Here is a 20487-nt window from a genome sequence, read left to right on the forward strand (position 1 = left end):
AGCAGTAAATCCACCTCTGAACGGCTCAAAAAAGCACAATTAAAGTTTTGGAGATGCCTCGTCAAAGTCCTTAAATCCATTTGAGATGATGTGGCAGGACCTAAACCAGGCAATTCATGTTTGAAAACCCTCCAATGTGACTGAACTAAAGCAGTTCTGCAAGAAAAGTGGGTCACAATCGCACAACAGTCCGGCAACAGACTGATTTCCAGTTATCACAAGCATTTGGCTGCAGTTATTGCTGCTAAAAGGGGTGATTCGTTTTTCAAATGGGTGTTCAAAGCTGTATTCTGTGTTTACTGAGGTTGGCATTTAGTTTGAAAAGCTAAAACTATTTAGTTTGAGACAAAAATGGAATAAATCAGGATGGGCAAATGTTTTTCACAGCACAGTAAATGACATGTGAAGTTTAGTAAAACGGAAGAGAGAATGGGATATTTGTGTTTATGACTAATTATTGTTCTTTATATGTGAAACAAGGAACATTTGTCTTACCTTATATGATGAGACGACTTCACTGATGGGTCTGAATTTGTGATTGTCATGTTGTCTTGAATCTCTGCACACTAAACACACAGGCTGTTTGTCCTCCAGACAGAAGAGTTTGAGTTTCTCACTGTGTAAACTGCAGATCTCCTCAGATCCTGATGAACGCGTCTCATTTCTCTCCTTCAGGAACGACTCACACAAGTTTTTTAAAGCCAGATTAAATGGAGGATCTTCTTTTGAGGATCTTCTCCTGCAGACAGGACACTCCTGAGTTTTCTTAGTTCTCCAGAACTGCTGAAGACACTCTTTACAGACACTGTGACTACAGGATAAAACAACAGGAGCCTTAAAGATTTCACAGCACACAGGACAAATATAATACTCTGCAGCTGCTGAAGCCATTTTCACTGTTGAGCTCCAGCAATCTAAACTTAACTTTCACTTTCTGATCAACGTTTTAAAAATTGAATCACCACAAGAATCTCAAAGATGTCTGTTCAGAAACAAACACAAATATCCCTCTTTTAAAGCGTTTTTCTTCATTCTCCACTGATTGCTGATTCTTTATTGCTTTCTTCAAGACACAAGAGTCAGTTTGACTCTTGAGAAACGAGAGTCTCTTCCTTGTTAGTGTTGTAAGAGGGAGGAGTTTATGATCACATGGGTGTGTTCAAACAATATCAGAATTTCTGCAGGTTAAATTTAAACAAAATGCATTCAAAATGAAATAACATTGACACTCCCTCAAGTATAATGCTAGAAAACATTAGATCAAAAAGAAGACGAGAACAGAATTATCGATAATAAACACACTTTCTTTTTGTGTTTCATGTATTGCTCTTCTCAGCAAAATCGCTAGTGTTAAATGAACACTGCTGGTGTTTATATGAGTCCACACTCATATAAAATAACACTTGTAAGTTTACACAACAACGATTTACTAAAAACAGAAAAGTTCTTCCTTTGTCAATGTAGTCAAACCGATGCCTGTTCACACGGATCCGCGAAAATGACTAAAATCTCTGTATTATCATGCCAGTAGATGTGACTTAATAAAGAAACAGCACACACACATAGCTTACACGGTAAAGATAACGGTATCGTTTTCAAAAACGTACACAAGTTTCAAAACTTTGCATTTTCTGGTCCCCAAAACCCTGTTGATGTGAAAATGAACCATAAAAAGGTTTTCTGTTTTTAGTAAAAATTTTTAATGTTAATGATATATTTAAGTGATTAATCAAGTGATGACTGAGCATTAGTGACATACAAGATAGGCGCAAAAGTTTCAAATAAAAAAAGACAGGACAAAACATGTCATACTACACAACAAATTTCCATACATAAGACTATACATATTCAAACAAAACATTTTGTTTAACTTAAGTAAACACAAACATATAATTTAAAAGGGTACCTAGTTTAAAAACAATTACACCGTTCAGTCAAAGTTGACTTTAAAAGGTTTTTAAAAATATTAATAGATGGAAGTGATTCTAAATTTAAAGTGTTTTGGAGTTCATTCCAGACATTTGGTGCATATGATGAAAAAGCTTTTTTACCAAATTCTGTTTTTGTTGATGGAATAATTAATACATTTTTTTTTTGACGTCCTTGTTCTGTAAACACTGTTTTGGTAAGTAAGTAAATTTGAAATGTAAAAAGGTAATTTACCCATTAGTGCTTTGGCAATAAAAATCAATAGATGTAATTTTCTTCTGAGAAAAAGGGAGGGCCATTGGACAGTTTCATACAGAGTGCAGTGGTGAGTTCTCGCCGTTGCATCGGTAATGAAACGTAATGATATAATACATCTAATTTGTTTAATAAAACTGAGGTAGAGTGCATATAAATTAAATCACCATAATCCAAAACTGTTAAAAATGAACTCTGCACCAACCTTTTCCCTGCTGAATAAGGAAAACACCTCTTTAATCTAAAATAAAAACCTAACTTAGGTCTGAGTTTTTTTTTAAAAAGGCTCTCAATATGGAGCCTACTAAACACAGTAAGTTGTAAGCTGTATGTGTTTAACACATATGGACCAGCTCATACGAGTCATTAAGGTTCAAGGTTCAAGGTAGTTTATTTGTCATTACAATAACAAGTTATGTAACGAAATGCTTAGATCCCACCCCCATCCAACGTTGCCATACAAATGGTAAAATTAAAATCTATCTAAAATAAAAACATCCTATCACATCCACATAAATAAATAAATATACTAACAATAAGATAATAAGTGCCAGTGATCATACAATAATATGCTAAGTCCAGTTAGCTAAGTAGCAATTTTAAAGTGAAATGACAATATAGAGACAGTCTATATTTGGTGCAGAATGAAGGAAGTGCATTACGAGTTATATAGCCTAACGGCCAGGGGGAAGAAGCTGTCCCTGAACCTGTTGGTCTTGGTCTGGATGCTTCTGAGCCTCCTGCCCGATGGCAACTTACTGAACAATCGATGGCCCGGATGACTAGGATCAGAAATGATCCTTTTTGTTCTCCTCCTGCACCTCTCGTTGTGAAGATCCTGCATGGATGGCAGGTCAGACCCCGTTATGCGCTCTGCTGTTTTAATAACCCTCTGTAGAGCCTTACGATCGTGGGAGGTACAGCTACCGTGCCATACAGTGACACATCCGGTCAGGATACTCTCAATAGTACATCTGTAAAAATTGGACAGTATTCTTGCGTCCATGCCGAATCTCCTCAACCGTCGGAGGAAAAAGAGCCGTTTTCTGGCCTCCTTAACCACCATATTATAGTGGATGGACCAAGTCAGGTCATCGCTAATGTTAACCCCAAGGAACTTTATGTTATTGACTCTCTCAACTGCAGATTCATTGATGAAAATGGGAGCATGTTCTCCTCGCCGCTTCCTCCTGAAATCCACAATTATCTCCTTTGTCTTACTGACGTTGAGTTGCAGATTATTCTCCTGACACCAAAGAGACAGTGATCGTATCTCGTCTCTGTAGGCCGACTCGTCGTCATCAGAGATCAGGCCTATAACAGTGGTGTCATCTGCGTACTTAACAATGGTGTTGGAAGAGTGTGTAGCTACACAGTCATGAGTAAAAAGAGAGTACAGAAGGGGACTCAGCACGCAGCCCTGGGGGGAGCCAGTGCTGAGAATAAGTGAGGTAGAGGTTATATTGCCCATCCGCACCACCTGAGGTCTGCCTGTTAGAAAGTCCAAGATCCATCCGCACATGGCGGTGTCCAGACCCAGTTCCCTGAGCTTCACCGCAAGCTTAAGAGGCACAATGGTATTGAATGCTGCGCTGTAATCTATAAACAGCATTCTCACATACGTGTTCTTTTTGTCTAGGTGAGAGAGAGCAGAGTGAAGTGACAGAGAGATGGCATCCTCTGTAGATCTATTAGATCTATAGGCAAACTGATACGGGTCCAGATTCGCAGGCATAGAGTCAATAATATAAGCTTTGATTAACTGCTCGAAGCACTTTACGATGGTCGACGTTAGTGCCACAGGGCGGTAATCATTCAAGCAAAGTACCTTAGACTTTTTAGGAACAGGGACAATAATAGATTTTTTAAAGCAGATGGGGACTACTGACTGGAGTAGCGAAAGATTGAATATATCAGTAAAAACATCAGCCAGTTGGTCAGCACATACTTTAAGAGCGCGGCCAGGAATATTGTCCGGTCCGGCAGCTTTACGAATGTTAATCCTTTTAAGTTGTTTACATACATCTGCCCTGTTTACTTGGAGAGGGCACCCGCCCTGTTCCCATTCAGTGACCGTGCCATCAATGTTGGTTTCAAACCGTGAGAAAAAGATGTTAAGTTCCTCTGGAAGAGAGGTTGACACCTCCACCACCCTATCCGTGTTCCCTTTATAGTCCGTAATGGCTCTCAGACCATTCCACATGTTCCTGGTGTTGGAGCCCTGATAAAAAGATTCTATTTTTGTTCTGTATTGTTTTTTTGCACACTTAATGGCCTTCCTTAGATTGCGTTGTGATTCCCTATACTTATCCATATTGCCTGAATTAAATGCTGTAGTCCGTGCTTTTAGCATAGTACGTATTTCCCTATTGACCCATGGTTTTTGATTGGGAAATGATCTTGAGGTTGTACGAGGTACAATATCATCAATGCATTTGCTAATAAAACTGGTCACAGTCTCTGTGTATTCTTCAATGTTTCCCCTAGATGATTCCCGGAACATATTCCAGTCCGTGATGAGGAAACAATGACGTAATTCAGCTTCTGATTCAGCCGTCCAGCGCTGCGTGGACCTCGTCACAGGCTGTTGTTGTTTAAGCTTCTGTCTATATGCAGGAAGCAGCAGTATCGACACGTGATCTGATTTGCCGAAAGCGGGACGGGGGAGGGCCTTGTATCCATGCGGGAAAGGGGAGTAAACATTGTCCAGTGTATTATCACCTCGCGTCGGAAAGTTAACATGCCTTTTAAACTTCGGTAGTACTTTCTTCGGATTCACACCGTTGAAGTCACCCGCAATAATAAAGGCAGCATCCGGATGTAAACATTCAAGCCCATCGATAACACGAAAAAGTTCGTCAAGCGCAGACCTGGCATCAGCTTGCGGGGGAATGTACACAGCTGTCAAGATCACTGATGAAAACTCGCGGGGTAAATAGTAAGGACGACATTTAATCGTAATATGCTCCAGATTAGGAGAGCATCCTTTAGAAATACAGTCCACATCCGAACACCAGAGGTTGTTTACCATAAAGCAAACACCCCCCCCCCTGCTCTTACCGGACTCTGCTGTTCGATCCTGCCGATGGACAGATAGCCCGCCCGGAGCAATAGCCGCATCCGGAATTGAGGGTTCCAGCCAGGTCTCGATGAAAACCAGGACGTTACAGTTCTTGGTGTCCCTCTGGAAAGTTAACCTGGACCTTAACTCGTCCAGCTTGTTGTCTAATGACTGGACGTTCGCCAGGAGGATGCTCGGGAGAGGAGCACGATTTTTCCGCAGCCGCAGTCGAATCAGAACTCCTCCACGCTTCCCCCGCTTCCTACGTTTGCGTCGTATTCCAGGTGATTGTACAGGTAAGCACATCAATGGATATTCCGAGGAGTTTGCCGAACTGGACGTTCTAGACAATAATGTTAATTCCAGAGTAGTTTTTATGTCCAGTAGTTGCTGTCTATCATAGGTTAATAAAACACTGTCAGATGTAGCTAGATAAAAAAACACTAGTACTAATAAAACAATAAAACGGCAAAGTTGGTTTGGAGCGTGAGAAACGGCAGCCATCCTCCACGGCGCCATATTGACCATTCGAATTAGTTCGGGAATCAGACTACTCGATTCATTTCAATGCAATGAAAACAAGTCTGTACTGTTTCCTTCTAAACCCTGTTTAAGACAATATATGAAGGATTGTATTTTTCCCATGTAACCTTTCCGTCCCATTGGTTATTCTGTGTATTACTATGCGTAACCTTTTTGCCTGGTTTTAATTCAACGAGGTGTCTGTGGACTGTGCTCTTAGTGTGACATTACATGATTTTCGTAGTGTTTAGCTGTGATCTCACTGTTAAAATGTCTGGAAACATGTTACTGACAAGGAAGGAGATTGTTTTGTGATTGTTAATGACAAACAACTAACTCCATTCTTGGCCTACAGGACAGTCTAGAGATGAAACTGGTCACCTTGACTGTGTAAAAGATTGTTGTGGCAAAAATTCATCGAACAAACATCACTGCGTAAGGGAGACTCAGAGTCAAATTATAAAATAAAAGTATTTATTCTTGCAAGAATAGGAGCAGTCTAATACACAGTTGTTACCCTGTGCAGAAGAGTGACACACCCCCAGACAGACTGAACTAGCTTTTATCTAGCTCTTCCAAGGTCTCCCCCCCCCCCCCCCCCCCAGTGCCTTCCTCCCAGTAGATTTCCATTCAGTAGGTTTCCATAGACAAGGAAGCCATAACACTAGTTTAGATTTGTCACTAGTTGGCCCATAAGCCCTCCTTCACCAAATGGCCTTCTGACATCTAGGTCAGAGGTCCTTGTTCGTCTGTTCTCTGGAGTGTCTCTCCCTTCTGCCTCCCCAAGTACATAAACAGAATCTTTTCACACTACAAGTGAGAGTCACACATGTGACATTCTTTGAATCATCTATATTTTACTAAAGATCAATGAATATCATAAAACTTCCACTACAACTCCTCACTTTTTATCATTATTAATCAAACATAATAATAATAATAATAACAATAATAATAAATGCAAGTTCAAGTCATTACATCACACATCATAAAAGATCACTCTCCTTGAACCTGTGAAGAAAAAGTTTAGAATGAAGAAGCATAAGGCTGTTTTTGTTGGGGAAGGCCCCATAATTTTTGCAAGCAAGTAAACATGTTTACTAGGCCGGGCTAAACTGGGAAACACTGTTCCCGAGCTTCTGACAAGCAGACCCTCAGTCACACTAGTAAGGAATAAATAGTTATAGCACAGTAGGAAACATACATATAAAATTCAAATCATAAAAGCATAATAAAAAATAAATAAAAAAAATCCCTCAGTTTCAAAACCCTGTCCTTGTACGCCATCTCGTAACACGGATGACTGCTGCTTTTGACCCTCTTTACATATCAATCGTTCTCAGAAAGAAAAAGAAAACATCAACACATTAAACTGTAATCTCTACTTGAATCATCTGCATAATTTTGTTCATCATCATCATCATCATTCGGATAGACTGTAATTTTCAATTGAACAGACATTCAAGTTTTCTCATATTCATTCCTGAATAACAAAAATTATCAGAATAACACATACAATCATAACTCATACACATTCAACATTTTCCCCATATCCATTTCCCTAACCATATTTTGTTCTTTTACTTTTAATTCTTAATTTAATCAGGCAGTGGTTCTACTTGATAAGCTTCAACAATAATCCCTATAATTTAAATTAATTAATAGATCTTCTCTTCCTCAAAACATTTGCCTTAAATATTTTCTAATGAATCAGTAACCAATCAAATAATTTGTTGTAAATCACAGTAAAATCAAATCACAGTAAAACATCAAATCAAACACATATCCACTTTGCTTCCGTTAACAAGTCAGTATTCATACATTTGGAAACAGAATCAGTTCAGCTTGATGCAATCCATCCTGACATTCTGCAAAAGGAACATTTTTAGTTATGCGCTGTACAAGGTGTAGCTTTCTGCCACAATAATAACCCAGACCAGGACAGTTAGCAAAATTCATTTTGCCCTGTCTCCCAAACCTGCATGTTCTCTGTAAAGAAAAACAAATTTCGAGGTTATTGTCAGATAGTAAAGTACGTATTTTCTTTTGTCTACTGTGCTCCCGTGGCCTTCGATGCTCTGGCGTAACCTGTTGAAAACAATCCAGACAGCAATTTTGTTAGGCAGAAAAATGTCTTCTTTCAGGGCTTTTACCCAATTACCCTATAGTGTTCTCCCAACATTTATTCAGCAAATGTGAACCCCTTAATAAACCATATTTGGCAATTGTTATACCATCTCCCTCTTGATGGTCGACACAACTCGATCATCAATTTAACATAACATTTAACATAGTGTCTTCGATAAAGTCTGCCATCAACACTAACCCAACCATTGTCCTTCAGACAAATTTCCTCCAGACATCTTTCTCTTTCCTCTGAAACAAAAATATTACATTCTTCACTTAAAGCCACAATTTCATTTTCTTATCGAATATTTGAAGGGCAATGGCCCTCAGTCTAATCGCGTATCCTGCTTTTTCAGGTCTGTTGTTTTGTCTCAGTCCTCTACAACCATTTTTAAAGTCATCAATAGTTTCTTTTATCAGGTCAGTTCGTGCTGTACAGACTTGGTCAATGTCAGTCAAAAAAAAACATTCTCCTCCTGTTTACAATAATTTTAAATGGCTCTCTTGACAATTTGATATTGACTTAGCCAATGTGTCACTTTGTTGTTGCCGTCTAATCTATAATCCATGATCGACGACGATATACTGTACAACTCCACAATTCCAATTTACATAAATACCTAAACTTATCCAGAAAGTAATTCAAATCCACATCATAAATGACAAAAGTAATTACTACCAGACACAGCTCGACGACCAATCAACTTAAAGCTCGTCCCATGTTCTCTATCATCTTCTCATCAGATTCACTCAGCATTTGCCTTCTTTAAAACTTGTCACTTGCCTTAACACATCTGTAATGATAAAACACTCTCCAGAGGTTAAAGACACAATATACTCACTATTCAGGCGGAATAGCTGCCCTAAACTAAACCCCTACAAGACATAAAGTGCTGTCCCCATCACACACACTCATGCTAGATACACATATGTTAACTGCTCATGTCCAATGTTTGCTTTTTTTATATTAACTCTAAAAGTATAATATTTAAGGTTTAAATAAGATTTAAACTTCACATTTTTCTGTAGCTTTTATATCATTTTACATGGCCTTTCAAACCGTTTCAAATATTCATTATTTTGTCTTTAGAAAAGTCAGCTGGGTTGTTTTGGTTCATTATCATTATTTTGTTTAAGCTTGCCTTACCAGGCCTGATAACAGAAAGACAGACAGAGTACCCAATCCCTTCCTCCACTCAGCAGTCTCTCTTACACAAATAATCTTTTCAACAGCCTCCTAAGACTGAAACTTTATTAATCATAGAACCCTTAATAGTTCACAAATGTTAATATACAAATGTTTAACTCAAATTAGAACCATTACAACAATCTAAAATACATTATGCTATGAGCATTTAAGGCACACTGAGCACACTAAGGTTATCTTTAGTTTGAATACTTGTATAAATTCTCAATTCACCTAACCTTTGTTATTCAACTCTACAAAACCTGTCTTAATCTATAGCCATCACCATGTCTAACCTTCAGGAGTTAAAACCATCTTATAGACATATTAGTTCAAAATCAACACTTCTATAATTTTCCTTGCCCATAAGGCAACCAACATCATGTTCCTGATATAAATTAATAAGTTTTGTTACTGTCTCCCCAACAAATAATGTAAATCACCCCATGGTCTCAGCTGGCTCTTGAAAGCACATTTTCCATTAGCTTTTTATGTATAATTTCCATCAAACTTGTCACAATTGAAAACAAGCCATACAGTGAATTGCGGGGTTCTTTCTCTGGTGAGTGATATAGAGAGGAACTCACATTCTCTTGGGTCAGACCGTCGCGACTCCTCACAAAGCATCTGACCTCCCAATGATCTGCTGACCCCAGTGGCCTCCGGTAATCAGCGCTCAACTCTCATACCTGTCTCACATATTAACACCTCCATCCGGAGATGCCCAGTGTTATTGCGTGACCTCCCTGCCTTAGGTATAGTCCCCTGGCCAGGAAGATCTTCCCCGTCGTTGGCCAGGTCACTCGTACTCACTGATGACCCGCTCTTTCACACAATCAGTTTTCTTCAACAGAACTCAGCTGTTTTTCTGGAGCTTAGGAAAGGCACATTCAAGAGTCACCTCCATCCCGACTGCCTAATAGTGTTAAGGGAGACAGGTTAATAACAACAGTATTTAATCACTTAAATCTGTTAGACCTGTCCGAATCAACAAAATCTCAGTGAACAAAATTCACATCGTCTATTCAATGTACATCTATAGCCATGGTCATAGGTCCTGTGTCATGGTGAAGGCTAAGATCAGACAAATACGTTACTGGTCCTAGAATAACAAGTACAAAAATGTCACTTCTGTCATTTAAGGTCTACATTATTATTTTAAAGACTCAGTTTTACAATCTAAAATATTTAAGTACAAATTGCCCTCTGTATGGCAATGATTTCCTTTAACATCTGTCTATAATTTTCAACAGAAACACTGTGCTTTACTATAAATAGCTTATTGTCATGACAGGCTAAGATAACAGCCTTCTAACATTGAATGAGAGAGAGACTCTGAGGCCTTCAGGACTTGGTACAATGTTTCTCATACTAAACATTCTCAACTTTATCTACTTTATCCTTTTAACTAGCCCAGCTTAAGGCACCTTTGCCAGAAATTACATACGTTTTTAATATTAAAATAATTTTATAGTTGTCTTTTGCTCTACATCAGGGAATTTAGACATTACAAATTTCCACTCAGATTTGGACTGTCATACTGGCAGTCCCAAGCTTATCTTTTGAAACCAAAACATCAGCTTCTAGCTCCTTCATGGTCACCACTACCAAGCTGTTTGTTTAAACAGATCCCTTTCTACACATTTTTACATTTAGTAACTCTAAAACCCAGTGCTACTGCTTCTGCTTATTTGATCTTAAATACAAATAGTTATTATAGTTCTCAATAACGTTTCAAATTTCATCTCAATTTTAGTTGTCAGATTCTCAATTACAATCTGCAATTAAGATCTTCCAAAATCCTTTTTTTAAGCGTTTCATTAAAAGACAATCATCTTTTTTGTTACCAGTATTTTACAAATATTTTTCATTTACTGTAATTTTACATCTACTGGTACTTTAGTTCCTTTTCCTTTTAAAAGGATTTCCTTACGACTTAAATCTTTCAACTTTCTTTTCTCTTCTCATTTACTTGCACATTCTTTTCACTTCCCTTAGCCCTGCATTCACATTCTTAGTTCTTTCTCAGACGAAAACTTTAATATCGTCATTCAAAGACTGTTCTACTTTCAAACCCACATTAATCCACGTCACTTTCACATTCCATCAACTTTCTTTTCTGAGTGGGCATTTACAGTTACTGCTGAACGCAGCTGACCACAATTAAAACACTCTCTGTCCCCTTGCCTATAGTTCGATCCCTGTGAGCTTTCTACCAGCTCCAACTTACTGCACACCCTTGAAGCAGTGTCCTAATCAGGAATGTAAACAGAGCTGATAAGCAGTTCTCTCTATTCTTTAACAGTCCACCAGTGGCGGATTCTATCACACTAGCCAAATCATAATCTTCATCATTATTGTTGGCAGAACATTAATTTTCTGCACGGAAATGCATAAATTGTTTTAACAAAGTTTACACAAAGTTTCTGTTTAACTTCAGTCACACTTGTCCAGGGAAATTATCCCCGACCCATAATTTCCTTTATAAACCAGACAATGTCTTTTCTTCAATGACTTAATATCAACAAAATATCCGACATTTTACATTATTGAATTCCAAAATCTGTCTTTACATCTCTCTAATTCAGTATTATCATCAACAACATTGATTACAATAGCAAGTACACATTTAACATCCGGAAGCCGGGCTGAATAAGCACACGCTGTTGCTGTACTCCCAGCTGGAGTCTTTAGGTTCAAAAGATAATGGTTGTCAAACCAAAAATAAACATAATTTCACTCTTTATTTTACCACTAAAATATAGAATTGTTCCCCATTTTGCTTAATGAAACATTCATTATCTTTATATCATGTTAATCCCTGTTAATCATACTCAATACCTTATTATTATTATTTTTAATCTGAACCTCACTTTTCATACCATTTCTTAATCTGACTTAACAGGCGTTCATAAATAGTTCCATACATTTTATCAGAAATGTTATTTTCATAACATACATTTTTTACAGTTGTTTTCTTCTCAAAATGGTTAGTCTGCAGATTCAACAAGTATTATCATTACTGTTTTTACAGAAACCAAAATATCATATTACTCAAATCTCAATCCTTCACAAAGACAGCCTTATTGCTGCTTGCTACTTCAACTTTTGTTACAAACAAATCTTCTGACATCTAATGTCTTGCATCCATCTAATGGATGAAGAAGAAAAAACCTTTTATCAGTTATATTCAATCTTACTATATGGAAATACATTCTACATCGACTCTGTTCTCTTTTATCTGCTTCAAGCCAACAACTCATTGTCTTTTCACATTTTTACACACGTTGAACGCAGACACAACAACCTTTTCTGTTTCTCACTGCCCTGTTCAACTGATTCCCGCACCATCTTTAATCTTGTGGCGCTCAATATCATACATTTCTGCCCTTAATTTTATCTCATTTGACAAAACACCGATGTACCAAATTTCGCAAGCTTGCTTTTGAGACATCCCCATTTTGGCTGTTTCACCGTTCTCTGTGGATTTTTCCTTTGCGCGCGTTCTCTTTATTTGTCAGACGTCTCTGAAACAAACCCGATCTTTTCTTTTAACCCAAGTCGGTTGGGTTTGCACTATTAGTGTCCTCCTAATTATGGTTTACCAAAAATCTGTTACGATTGTCTTGGCTCCCCTAATTAGTCTCAGCACCCAAAAATAACTTGCTCCGTGGTGGAACAATTAATTTCCAGGAACCTATCTGTGTGAAATGTCTTGGTCTGCCACAGTTCTCAATTAATTCCAGATTATTTATCTGCTTGAAATATCTTGTTCTGTCACAGACCTCAATTCATTTCAGATTATTACCACAGAAACAGCCCTCAGCCAATATGGTTCAATTTCACTCTTCCCCCAATTAAACTTAATTTAATTACCTTTACTCAGAGATGTTGTTCCGAGCCACCTTGAGTTCTTTTGATTCCAGTGTCCGATTCTCCCGGCTCTGACATCGGCCGGCCTCTCTCTCTCAAGTTTACGAGGTAGAGCTGGAACTTACTCAGTCCAGGTGGCCAAACACCGTCCGATCTCAGGTCCAGGAGGCATCGTCCAAGGAATCCCACTATTCTGACACCAAATTGTTGTGGCAAAAATTAATCAAACAAACATCACTGCGTAAGGGAGACTCAGAGTCAAATTATAAAATAAAAGTATTTATTCTTGCAAGAATAGGAGCAGTCTAATACACAGCTGTTACCCTGTGCAGAAGAGTGACACACCCCCAGACAGACTGAACTAGCTTTTATCTAGCTCTTCCAAGGCCCAGCATCCCATGCGCACGGTGGAGGAAGTTGCCGCAGGGGCCGGTTTCACAAAGATAGACTTTGACTATGGCTTAGATATAGTAGATAGTCAGACTTCAGATAGACATCTAAATTAGACCGTTTCACAAAGCACTTAAGACTTTGACTATCTTAAGTAGGACTACACTGCAATGCATTCTGGGTAAACTAAGACACTTTTTAAAACAAAAAAAAACATGCCGGATCGAGTAAGCGCATTCAGCCGCTCAGTGCAGTTTATCCCAGCAGAAAATATGTGTTTGTTGGAGGAGTATAACAGTTACAAGGACATTTTACTTGGGAAATTTAGCGGAGAATGTAGTAACAAGAAGAAATGTTTGGAAAAAGATTGCTATGACAGTTAACAGCGTTAATCCGACCGCTGAGCGTTAAAGACGTACAGAAAAGATACAAAACCGAAACCGACGATGAAGTCCTCATTATTATATATTTCCAGTAGGTTACTGCGTCCCTAAAAACCCTTTCCCTTCTCAGCGCTCTCCACGTCGTCTGCAAACCACAAATTATGAGCCATTTTCCCTTTTCTTTCGGCTGTTTGTGATGTAACTGATTGTTACTGCTGGTTGCCAAGGTAACAGAGTCTTAGACCGAAGTTAGCCAGAGGGTAAGGTGTCTCATTTTTAAATTAAGTCTAAATTAAGTCAGTCTTTATTTTTGTGAAACAGTCTAACTTGCATTAGACTAGTCTATGAGCAAATTTTAGACTTGTCTAACACTATAGACCTGTCTAAAATAGCTTTGTGAAACCGGCCCCTGATCCTGGGTCAAACGTAACAACCCAGTGTTTGGGTAGTTTATGTGTAACCCAGATCCTGAGTCAGACGTAACAACCCAGTGTTTGGGTAGTTTGTGTAACCCAGATCCTGGGTCAGACGTAACAACCCAGTGATTGAGTAGTTTATGTGTAACCCAGATCCTGGGTCAGACGTAACAACCCAGTGTTTGGGTAGTTTATGTGTAACCCAGATCCTGGGTCAGACGTAACAACCCAGTGTTTGAGTAGCTTGTGTAACCCAGATCCTGGGTAAGACGTAACAACGCATCTCTTTAGCCAAGCATTCACATGATGCATCTCATACCTTTTATACTACAGTTAAATCAGATCAAATTCATTCATATTATGAACAGCAGCTACGCTAATTATTTCCCATCTGCCTTTTTTGTTATCTCGGGACGCCTGTCCCTATAACTCAAATAGAGTTCGTCAGCTCCAGTTATGTATCCAGCCTCTCATGGAGACTTCAGATGCCCCAACGCCTGTGATGAGACGACTCGACGCCTGTGAAGAGACGACCCAACGCCGGCGATATGTTATGCCCTAAATTTTATGATTAACTAACTGTATTTTGTGTGCATATTTTTGAAATGCATTTTCTGTAAAGCTGCTTTGAAACAATATGTATTGTGAAAAGCGCTATACAAATAAACTTGAATTGAATTGAATTGTTTGAGTAGCTTGTGTAACCCAGATCCTGGGTCAGACGTAACAACCCAGTGTTTGAGTAGTTTGTGTAACCCAGATCCTGGGTCAGACGTAACAACCCAGTGTTTGAGTAGTTTGTGTAACCCAGATCCTGGGTTAGATGTAACAACCCAGTGTTTGAGTAGTTTGTGTAACCCATATCCTGGGTCAGACGTAACAACCCAGTGTTTGAGTAGTTTGTGTAACCCAGATCCTGGGTCAGACGTAACAACCCAGTGTTTGAGTAGCTTGTGTAACCCAGATCCTGGGTCAGACGTAACAACCCAGTGTTGGGGTAGTTTATGTGTAACCCAGATCCTGGGTCAGACGTAACAACCCAGTGTTTGAGTAGTTTATATGTAACCCAGATCCTGGGTCAGACGTAACAACCCAGTAGTGGGGTAGTATATGTGTAACCCAGATCCTGGGTCAGACGTAACAACCCAGTAGTGGTGTCAACAATAATCGATTCGGCGATGCATCGCAATGCGGGATATGCACGATTCAGCATCGATGCGGCAAAGTGCCATAATCGATTATGTCACTGTTTATTTTCTGGCCTTGAGTTGGACAATAAAGTTACTTCCGTGGGCATAACAAGAGCTCCTTCTGGCAAGTCAGACTGGATGATGCCTCATCTCTGCCGTTCGGAATTAGCGCAGCCTCAGAAGTGTTCCAAAGAGCCATACATTATTATCAGAGGCAAAGATCCTGATGAGCATGAAAGAAACCTGAAAATGGTACTGGATCTTATCAAAAATAGCCTAATAAAAATCAATCATCATAGTCATAATTATAATGCCGATATTATTTCAGTATATAAATATTATTAGGGCATCATAAAGGAATTATGCTTAGGGCACCAAAATGGCTTGCAGCGGCACTGGATGTTAGCATTATTGTTAGTTTCTATTATTTATTTTAGCAGTTTTCTGCATGTCATTAAATTCTAGAAATAATCGATACATTATTAGTGATAAAATCAGTTTGTCACAAGTTATCACTATCCATGACTCCTGAATTCTAAAACTGTTTTTAAAAAGTATTTTACAGTAATTATTAACAAACAAACAAACAAACAGTATTTGCACACACTAGATGAGCGTCTGTAAAGCAGATATTAACCCTTAAAAATTAACCTAGAAATTTTTTGGGGCACCTGACTCGTCTGTACTTTTCTTAGTTTTTCTGACCCATTAAAGCTGTTATAAACCTTTGAGTATATGTTGTCTGAGTTGTAATAATCACACAAAAAAAGAGGCGCTTTTTGATTTTAAATTCATTTTTCAAAGTGTATAACTCTAGGACCATGCAGACAGTTACGGCGGTTTCTTCAGCAAACACTGGAAAAAATGTTTTTTTTTTTCTTCTGTATAATAAAAAAATGAAAAAGATGTTCAAATTGATCTGAAGGGAGGAATTTGACCTTTTTTTAATGTAATTTCCAACCTACCCAAATCTAATACTCTCCCCAGACCCATAAACAGAGGATACATGCAATATTCCAGAGTTTCATTTTACAGAAAACCCTTTGAAATTACATAAAACATTGCTGAATATGATAAATATTATAATATATGTTGTCTGTGCTATAATAAAAATTTTTTTTATGATTTTGATGAGTTTTATTATTTCAGAAGATACAAGACTTATAATTTTACAAATGATAAAATCTGTGTGGTATATTACAATCCAGGACAGGATCCATATCCTCCAGATTTATATCATTTTTGTCACCAGTGTTGTGCATCACCGGCGTGCCTCCTGGAGATATGATGCTATGATCTCAGTTCATTCGAAAAGGTTTTTATTACCAATAAAAGCAAAAAATGGTCTCATTTGAAAGATAACATCCTAAGCTAAAAGGTGATATAGATTGTGTGGTGGTTTGTGGCTGACTGAAGCTGGAATGTGATACTTTTCACTGTTATCTCAGTTTGATCCTATTTCACTGCGCGACTCTTTTGAAGATTATTCGATCTATGAGATTTTCTCACAATGAAATAAACTACATCACCAAATTCCGTAGAATGTGACCTTTCTTGTGATATATGACTTGACTGTTTTGTGAAATATATAAATAACAAAAATTTTCATATAAATATTTCTTCGCAATCATAAAGCAGATATTTTTTGTCTGGGACCAATGCATATATAAGCTAATATTTAATTTAATATGTATCATAAAAACAAAAGTGATGAAGTTTAGATTCTAAGCTTTTAAATGATACCATGAATTGGGTGATACCATATAGGGAAGCCTATAAAAAGAACGTATGAACATTATAACGAAGATTTTGCAACCCGCCGGCGGGCTCACGGATTTTAAATTAGACGCAGAGCGCTCACCAAACTCGGAATGCAACAGCTTGTGTTTGGTGGAGAGTTTAATGGTACGTTTATTATCATTCTCCTTATTTGTGGTGTTTTTACTGTTGAATGAAACTGATCCTTGAGTTTAGATGATCACACAAACACATTAAGTTGATGCACTATAAAAAGACAGCATTCATACAGTAGCTTTCCGCTAAAAACAGAAAACGTTTTAACACAGATATTGATCCTCCTCTTGTCCCGAAGTCTGCTTGCCATGGTCTGTAATGTTCGAACGAAACAACAACAGCGTGGCACTACGCAGTTCTCCGTGTATGTTGCCATGGTTACCATGTCAGTACAAGCGGAGACCAGGGATATTAGTGACGGGCACCATTTAAAATTCTTGGAAACATTTGGGATAATGCAACTAAACAATTGAACAAAATGTATAACACTGTGCAAGTGGTTTTTAGATATTTTAATTCAAAAATCTTACATATTGTACCTTTAAGGTTTAAAAACATAGTAGTGAATGGATTTGGATGGATCATTGTGGTTTTTCTTTGTTTAAAATAAGTAAAATATGGACAAACCCAAACGTTGGGTTAAAAATGTAATGTAAAAATGTAACCCAATGGCTGGGTTTGTCCATATTTTACCCAAAATTGGGTTGAAACAACCCAGCATGTTTTAGAGTGTAGATAGTTATTATAGATAGTTATCGGTATGGTTATTATATAGTTATCGTTACAGCTGTTATAGTTACAGTTATCGTTATAGTTGGTGTTACTGTTATTATTATATTAATTACAGTTATGGTTATGAACTTGCCTAATGTGGGAATGAGAGTTTGACACTGTAGCATGAAAGGTTTCTTTTTTAATGTCCGTTTAAAGTATGAACATGTAAAAACACAGAGCGGCGAGAGTGCATGAGTCCGGCGCTCCAGCGGTCGCTCCGCGAGTCTGCCGTTCATCAGTCCTGGTGCCGCTCGTTCCGGCCCGTTTGCCTGCGTCTCTGAGCTTTGGTGCTCCTGCCCTGACGGAGCTTGTTGTCGCTCGCTGATGACGACTTCCTGTCGCTCAGACGGTTTCTGCGCCTCATTTCCTTTTTGGACCTCCGTTTGCTGCTCTTCTGTTTAGTGAGGCTGTTGAGCGACGCCGTGAGGCTCTGGATCCTGCAGAATCACACACACACAACGAGTCACTGAATCACTGAACACACACTGACTCCTTCAAAGAGCTTTACAGCAGAATCTGAGTCTGCATCATTGACAGTGTTGGGGAAGTTACTTTTAAAAAGTAGTGTTTGCTCGTTACTCGTTACTTCTTAAAAAAAGTAATCTGTTACTTTACTTAGTTACCCCCTTTGGAAAGTAACTTTACGTTACTCGTTACTTTTACGTTGCTTGAGTTTGGGCAGAACCCAATATCTGTTCCTAAATGTGTAGGCCTACATAAAGTTCTTCTATGAACTCTACCTATTGATAAACTAGAAGAAGAAAAAAAGAAAAAAAAAGAGAGATTTTAAAATAGAAAAATAAATATTTTTATTTAAAAAACCTTGAGTTAACACCAAAGAACAATATTAACTATTGAGCGGTGGTGACGCGTTCATGATAAATGTCACAAAGAACCGGCAAAAGTTATGATTATGAATATGTCAAATATAGCAAGGAAACATTTAAATTGTTTATTAATAAACAAGTGTTTTCTGTTGGTTTCGGCTGCAAAGATGAAGTTGACGACGCTGACTCGTGATCTTCGCAGTAGTGAACGCGCCAGAGAGAAATGCACACTTCATACGGATCACATGAGCAGAGAGTCTGTTTTCTTTTGTTTTTAATAGTTTAAAAGTACACATTTCAAGCTTTCAATATATCTCTCAGGTATTTGAGGCAAAGCTTATACGCTGAGTTTGGGTTCATTTATGAGACGAGCTCCAGTTCACGCGCCGGCGCGGAGCTCATGAGAAGTCCTGATTATATTGCCTGCTATATTTACTTCTTGTTTATTAAATCCAGGCAATTGGTTGATGAAACATTGATTAAAATTAAAGGTGCTCTAAGCGATCTCGCGCGTTTTTTAGGCCAAACATATTTTTTTTTCACATACCGCAAACATCTCCCCACTATCCGCTAGCTGCCTGTCCCCTGAACACACTGTAAAGAAACGCGGTCTCTGCAGAGAGCCCAAGCTCCACAAACAGCAGCAAAAACAAACTGAGCAATAAACAGAGCGACCCGCACCACGAAACATAACAAACTGTTCCAGCCAATAACCGACAAGAATGATGTGGGGGTGGGGTTTGGGGGGTTATTGCCTGGCTGAGGAGGAGGGAGGGTCTAGCTAGCCTCCGTTTTGTTTGATAATAATTCAAACATCAACAACAGGTTACGCCAACCGAGATCGCTTAGAGCACCTTTAAGATACAATTAATACAAAACGAAATTCACTTTAAAGAAAGGCTTTCTACAAAAACAGACTTAATGAATTAAAGAACTTAAAGAATAATGCTAAGCCATACTTCTTGGAGAGCAGGGGGTTTCCGGAGACCTTGGGGAGGGCGGTAGTCTTCTCCTCGCCGCTCTGCTCTTCTCCCCGCGGATCCAGCATTCTGCCTGCTGATAGGTCGAGGTCGCTGATGGTCGTCACGGTGACGGTGTGGTTGGGATGATCGTACTGAACGCTCTCCGTCGTGGCCGTGATCACGTCCTCCAGCTCATCCTCCTCGTCTGAACACACACACACACACAGCCAACCAATGTCAGAACTGTAAATGTAAACTGTAAACTGTAAAAACTGTTGATTTCTAAACCAAAATTCAGGCCCTGACACACAGACGTGTCACATGACCTCTGACCTCACAAGTCAAGTCACCTTTATTTATATAGCGCTTTTTACAATACAGATTGTATCAAAGCAGCTTCACAGTGATACCATGAAAATAATACAAAAAACAATTTCATCATCGTCCACCTTTAAGGCAGATCTATAATATTGTTGAATATTAAATGTCCCCAACTAAGCAAGCCAGAAGGTAAGGCAACAGCGGCAAGGAACCAAAACTCCATCAGGGACAGAATGGAGAAAAAAACCTTGGGAGAACCCAGGCTCAGTCGGGGGCCAGTTCTCCTCTGGCCAATGAGTGAACAGTGTATGATTATGATTCAGGAGCATTACAGGTCAGAAGTTCAGAATGAATCAGAGAAAATGAATCACACACACACACACACACACACACGTGACACTCACCCAGAGCCTGGCGGCGCTCCAGCAGCATCTTCAGATACTCTTTGTGTCTCTGGAGGAACATCATCATAATAAT

The 20487-nt window shown here is 38.7% G+C and overlaps 2 protein-coding genes across 3 annotated transcripts in view; both read right to left on the minus strand.

The window, feature by feature from the left end:
- Positions 1 to 1097, minus strand: part of LOC306993273 (E3 ubiquitin-protein ligase TRIM35-like) — an 18112-nt gene extending 17015 nt beyond the window's left edge. Inside the window, exon 1 of the mRNA XM_079602946.1 lies at positions 496 to 1097. Within this exon, the coding sequence (XP_079459072.1) occupies positions 496 to 891 (396 nt within the window). The 5' untranslated portion in view covers positions 892 to 1097. The remainder of the gene's footprint in view (positions 1 to 495) is intronic.
- The window catches only part of nol12 (nucleolar protein 12), a 59774-nt gene that overhangs the window by 38014 nt on the left and 1273 nt on the right, over positions 1 to 20487 (minus strand). The window contains exons 3-5 of one of the 2 annotated variants that reach the window (XM_079603061.1): positions 20415 to 20463; positions 19687 to 19894; positions 17630 to 18337 (exon numbers count right to left, since the gene is read on the minus strand). In XM_079603061.1, the coding sequence (XP_079459187.1) occupies positions 18136 to 18337; positions 19687 to 19894; positions 20415 to 20463 (459 nt within the window). In that variant the 3' untranslated portion in view covers positions 17630 to 18135. Of the gene's footprint in view, positions 1 to 17629; positions 18338 to 19686; positions 19895 to 20414; positions 20464 to 20487 lie in introns of those variants that run through there. The other variant, XM_079603062.1, reaches the window with a different exon arrangement.

This window comes from Phoxinus phoxinus (genome assembly GCF_949152265.1).
Source record: "Phoxinus phoxinus genome assembly, chromosome: 1".
In the NCBI taxonomy this organism is placed as follows: Eukaryota; Metazoa; Chordata; class Actinopteri; order Cypriniformes; family Leuciscidae; genus Phoxinus; species Phoxinus phoxinus.